The sequence below is a fragment of the Rhincodon typus genome, chromosome 37, assembly GCF_021869965.1.
Source record: "Rhincodon typus isolate 14 chromosome 37, sRhiTyp1.1, whole genome shotgun sequence".
Lineage (NCBI taxonomy): Eukaryota > Metazoa > Chordata > Chondrichthyes > Orectolobiformes > Rhincodontidae > Rhincodon > Rhincodon typus.
Window position 1 is genome coordinate 10,600,428 of NC_063368.1, and position 6,000 is coordinate 10,606,427.

General features: G+C 43.9%; 1 protein-coding gene across 1 annotated transcript in view; it reads left to right on the forward strand.

Moving 5' to 3' along the window:
- Positions 1-6,000, forward strand: part of baiap2l2b (BAR/IMD domain containing adaptor protein 2 like 2b) — a 73,648-nt gene that overhangs the window by 44,065 nt on the left and 23,583 nt on the right. Inside the window, exons 9-10 of the mRNA XM_048617353.1 lie at positions 663-789; positions 5,580-5,787. Of these exons, the coding sequence (XP_048473310.1) occupies positions 663-789; positions 5,580-5,787 (335 nt within the window). The remainder of the gene's footprint in view (positions 1-662; positions 790-5,579; positions 5,788-6,000) is intronic.

The following is a 6,000-nucleotide window of genomic DNA, read 5'->3' on the forward strand; positions in this document are numbered from 1 at the left end:
CTGCATGATAACAACAGGCTAGTGCACTGGCTAGTTACAGTGACAATCAGGAGACAGGGATGAAATATTTAATCCCATCAGGATCTTGAGCTAGTGTGCAGTCTCCAACATTAACCCTTTCAGATGCATTGCCTTATACTAGTTTCTCGAATTAAGTTTTACTCTGCAGTATATACACTATTCTGTCACAAGAGGGTGACTCTCTGGTTAGCACTGCTGCCTCACAGCATCAGGGACCCAGGTTCAATTCCACCTTTGGGCAACTGTCTGCGTAGAGTTTGCACATTTGCCCTGTGTCTGTGTGGGTTTGCTGTGGTTTCCTCCCACAGTCCAAAGATGTGCAGGCTAGGTGGATTGGCCATGCTGAATTGCCCCATAGTGTTCAGGGATGTGTAGATTTGTTGGGTTATAGAGGGATGGGTCTGGGTGTGATGCTCTGAGGGTTGGTGTGGACTGAAGGGCCTGTTTCCACACTTTAGGGATTCTATATTTAAAAAAAAAGTTCAGGTGCAGGAAATGGGCCAATGAGCAATCACTGACCTCATGCTACAGGACTGTAACTGAATCATGTACTACTGTTGGATATCAAATTGTCTGAAAGTTGAGGACACAGCTTGCTGATGGATTTTGTGTTTTTCTTTCCCAAAACTTTGCACCCACAGAATGATGATAACATCTCGAGGTACAGCTATGTTTCCAGCTCTCAGTCATCGAGAAGAGAATTAAATGGGGCAGAAGTGACCATGTATCCATACTCAGACCACAGACAAGAAAGAAATGCCTCACCCAGTAAGATGTTCAGGAGCTTCTTATTTGCATATTCCCACTATCTTTGTAGCTCCGAAGGACCCATTCCTGTGCCGTACAGTTCTATGTTGTATATTTCATATTTTACTCATAATCTTGCATCTTCAAGTACTTCCTACTGAAACACATTCATTGTTCTTTTGTATCAACTTTTTCCATTAGAAATTCCAATGTGGCATTATTACCCTGTTACTGTACAATCTAACAACTGGGTAACACAGTTTCATGACCTTTTTTTCATTCATTCACGGGATGAGGGCGCTGCTGGCTACTCCAGCATTATTGCCTGTTGCTAATTACCCAGAGGGTAGTTATAAGTCAACCACATTGCTGTGGGTCTGGAATCACATGTGGGGCCAGACCAGGTAAGGATGGCAGTTTCCTTCCCTAAAGGACATTAGTGAACCAGATGGGTTTTTCCTACAATCGATAATGGATTCATGGTCATCATTAGACTCTTAATTCCATTTTTTTATTGAGTTCAAATTCCACCATCTGCCAGCGCGGGATTTGGATCCTGGTGCGTAGAACAGTGGCTCAGTGGTTAGCACTGCTGCCTCATGGCATCAGGGACCCAGATGCGATTCCAGCCTTGGCCGACTGTCTGTGTGGTGTTTGCACATTCTCCCCGTGTCTGTGTGGGTTTCCTTCAGGTGTTCCGGCTTCCCCCCACAGTCCAAAGATGTGCAGGTTAGGGTGGATTGGCCATGGGAAATTGCTCATAGTGTCCAGGAATGTACAGGCTGGGTGGGTCAGCCATGAGAAATGCAGGGTACAGGGATAGGGGATACTGTTTGGCAGGTCGGTGTGGCCTCGATGGGCTGAATGGCCTGCTTCCACACTGTAGGGATTCTATTATCTGTGCTTCTGGATTAACAGTCCAGTGATTAATACCAGTAGGCCATCACTTTTTATCTTTGCCTGAGAAATGCTTTGGTGCAAATTGTTTTTTCTCAGTAACTGGTTTTTCTAATGTTTAAAGTTAAGAGTAAAGAAACAGAAATGATGTATACTTCACATCTTGTTTGTATTTGTCCACTGTATTTCCATTTGTGTCATTACTGTTATCGCGATGTAGTGTAATGTCACTGGACTAGTAATCTAGCAAGAAAACCCATGGTCTGGTCATGGTATGGTGGCTCCAGTCCCACTCATGATCCCATTTCACCAATTTTGAAGCTAATATATTCTCTAATTTGCTTCTTATAGCAGTTATAATTCATTATTTGCTTAAACTGGTGAGACAGAGGGATATGGCCAGCAAGAGAGACAAAATATTTTTCTCCTTCTAATTTGACTCGTTTTTAAAATCAAGCAAGTTTGATGATGTAAAGTAGACAAGTTGCAATCTTTTAAAGAATTATTTTTACAATCTTATAACTAGTACTTTCTGCTTCTTGCAGTTGGCTTTCTCTCTTTTTGGCGTCAAGCAATCTTAAAAGACAATGTTCTTCTTCTCAAATACACGGACGTTCCATCCTGTTACACATTTTTGCTGTATGTCAGACAAATCCAGGGTTCTCACGTGCAAACAGACCCGTATATAACCCCACTCTTCATTTCAGAATCATAGAAGTGTTATGGCATAGAAGGAGGCCGCTCAGCCCATTGAGACTGTACTAGCTGTCCGAATGAGCATTATGACTTAGTGCCTGCCTTTCCTCTTTTACCCTTGCAAATTATTTCTGGTCAGATAATGATCCAATGACCTCTTGATCGCTGCAGTTGAACCTGCTACCACCAGGCAGTGCATTCCAGGCCTGAAATGTAAAAATGTTTCTCTTACATCATATTTGCTATTTTTGTAATTTGCTTCAAATCTGTGCCCCTCAATCTCGGTCCTTTTACAAGCGGGAACAGTTTCTCCTGCTCTCCTCTATCCAGGCTTCTCGAGATTTTAGAAACTTGTATCAGATCTTCCCTCAGCCTTCTCCTCCCTGAGAGTAACAACTCAAACTCTCCAATCTATCATCAACTGAAGTTTCTCATCCTCGGAACCACTTCTGTAAATCGCTAATGCACTCTCTCCAATGTGTTTCTATCCTTCCTGTAGTGTGGTGGCCAGAACTTTACACAGTACTCCGACTGAGATCTAACAAGTGTCTTGCGCAAGTTCACCTCCTTGCTCTTGTACTGTTTGCCTAATAATAAAATCCAATTTGCTTTATCCTTAAATGGTTCTCGCCGCCTGCCCTGCCATTTTCACACATAAACCCACATCTTACGTCCCTTTAAGATTTGATGTCCTTATTTCATATTGCCTGCTCAAGTTCTTTCTAATCAAAATGCATCACCTCACACGACTCCACATTGACTTTCTGCAGTCTATCTGCCCAGCCTACCAACTTGGCCACAAAGTTTTCAAAGAAACACACTTACTTCCAGTTTAGATGTTATAATGTTCCTTTTCTTATGATGCATAATGTCCATTAACTCGATATCAGTTCCCTTAAAATTATATAATAAATATTTATTTCACTTCAAAACATCATCAATATTTTGAAGACATTGATTCACATAAAATAACAGCAGAAGTAGGCCATTTGGCCCATTGACCCGCTCCTTCATTCAACATGGTCATGGCTGAACCGTTATCTCAACACCATATTCCTGGTCTCTCCTCATACCCATCAGGCCTTCTGCTTCTAGAAACCTATGTGTCTGTTTCTTCAATATATTGAGTGACTTCACCTCCACAGCCTTCTGTGGTGGAGAATTCCACAGGGTCCACCAGCCCCTGAGTGAAGACGTCGCTCCCTCATTTCAGTCTGAAATGGTCTAATGTTAATCCTGAGGCTTGTTCTGGACACCACCACCACCACCACACCCGCCCTCCCCTCAAACCCCCACCCCCCCCCCCCCCCCCCCCCCGGCAGGACAAACAGCAACTCATCCAGTGTGTGAAGGAAAGATAATCCTTTGTTAATATAAGATAACAAGGTGTAGAGCTGGATGAACACAGCAGGCCAAGCAGCATCAGAGGAGCAGGAAAGCTGACGTTTCGGGTCTGGACCCTCCTTTGCTGCTGCTTTCTTCGAAGCCAGAAAGTTGCCAAATGATGTCCGTCTTTCACACAATCTCTTAACACTTTTTGATCTGGATCTTTCGTCTTGGACAGTAGTTATCCCTCTATTAACGTCAGCGAAATCAAATGGTCTTCTCTGTCAGGGCTTGCTGTCCACAAATTGACCGCTGAGCTCCCAGTGTCACAACGGTGAGCTCATTACATAACATCTTCATTGGTTGCACAATGCCTCTTTGATTGTAAAAGGTGCTGTTTAAACGCAAGTCTATTTCTATTCTTGTGTACTGGCCAATGTAACGGTGGTCAGGTGGCCCACCAGAGAATTACTTCTGGTTGATACCCTTCCAGATATTTCTGAGAAGTGTCACGATAATAAATAAACGTAGATGTCCATTTTGCTTTCTATAAGAGGGCACCATACCAATGTGGCAATGAGTCTGCTAAAAGCCCTGGTGTACATTTTACCCTCTGTGATTACTGCCAACAATGCCATTTACCCATCCCCCCTGTATTTGCTGACCTGCATTTACATTTTCCCTGATAGTAGGGTCCAGACCCAAAACGTCAGCCTTCCTGCTCCTCTGATGCTGCTCGGCCTGCTGTGTTCATCCAGCTCTACACCTTGTTATCTCATTTTACATTTTCCCTTTCTGCTTTGCCCACAGCCTCGCCGCTCTCTATCTCCTATTCTCCTGCCACTCGTCCCTCCGAAATATTTTTACTCACATGATTCTGGCCCTTTGATCAACTCTCACCCTTTGGTGGCTGTGCCTTCAGCTGATGAGGCTGCAGCTTCTGGGGTTCTTACCCAAAACCTTTGCGTCACATCCTAAAATGCTTCTTAAAACCCATCTCTTTGATCGTGCACTTAGCCCCAGATATGTCTCTGTGAGTTGCTGAGTGTCAAAATTTGCTTTATAACATGTCTCTGAGGTATGTTAAGATGTTTAATTGCATTTAGGGTGCTATTTAAATGCAAGTTATAGAGTCATACAGCATGGGAACAGACCCTTCGGTCCAACCAGTCCATGCCAACCAGATATCCCCATCTGACCTAGTCCCATTTTCCAGCATTTGGCCCATATCCTTCTAAACCCTTCCTATTCATGTACCCATTCAGGTACCTGTTAAATGTTGTAACTGTATAAGCCTCCAGCACTTCCACTGGCAGCTCATTCCATACACGCACCACCCTCTGCGTGAAAAAGTTACCCTTCAGGTCCTTTTCAAATCTTTCTCCCCTCACCTTAAACTTATGCCCTCTAGTTTTGGACTCTCCCGCCCTAGGCAAAAGACCTTGTCTTTTCCCCTTATCCATGCCCCTCATGATTTTAAACCTCTGTAAGGTCACCTCTCAGTCTTGTGATGCTCCAGGGAAAATAGCCTGAGTTTATTCATCCTCTCCCTACAGCTCAAACCCTCCAACCCTGGCAACATCCTTGTAAATGTTTTCTGCACCCTCTCCAGTTTAACAACATCCTTTCTATAGCAGAGAAACCAGAATTGCAAGCAGTATTCCAAAAGTGGCCTAACCAATGTCCTGTACAACCGCACCATGACCTCCCAACTACTAGATTCAATGTTATGACCAATGTTGTTGTTGCTGCTGTAATTTCAGAGTGATACATATGAGCAGGAAGCCTAAGGGGGCTGTGGAACTTTTTGGAAGTGGAGATGGTCCAATGGTTAATGGCTGCAGGGACATGTAGACCCAGGGACTGATGAGATCTGTTTTTTGTTTCCTCAGGAGCAGGCTCCGAGGGGCGTCTGTCAAGGGCTAGCTCACTTGGAGAAAAGATTAACGCAACAGTCAGTCCTCGTGTTCAGGCCATTGCCTCTCACTCTGCTGGCAGCAATCGGACCATGTTAAGTTTTGAAACTGGAGATATTATTGCCATATTGGTCCCCGAAGCGAAAAATGGCTGGCTTTATGGAAAACTGGAAGGCACACCCAAGTATGTAATTCTAACAGTCACTTGATGGAACTTGAATGAGACATGTAGCCAGTCTTGCCCTCATCAAGACAAATGCAAACGTTCCAAATTTCTAACAATCACAACAAATACTACCACCAGAGAAGGTCGGAGGTCACACAACACCAGGTTATAGTCCAACAAGTTTATTTGAAATCACAAGCTTTTGGAGCGCTGCCCCTTCGTCAGGTGAAG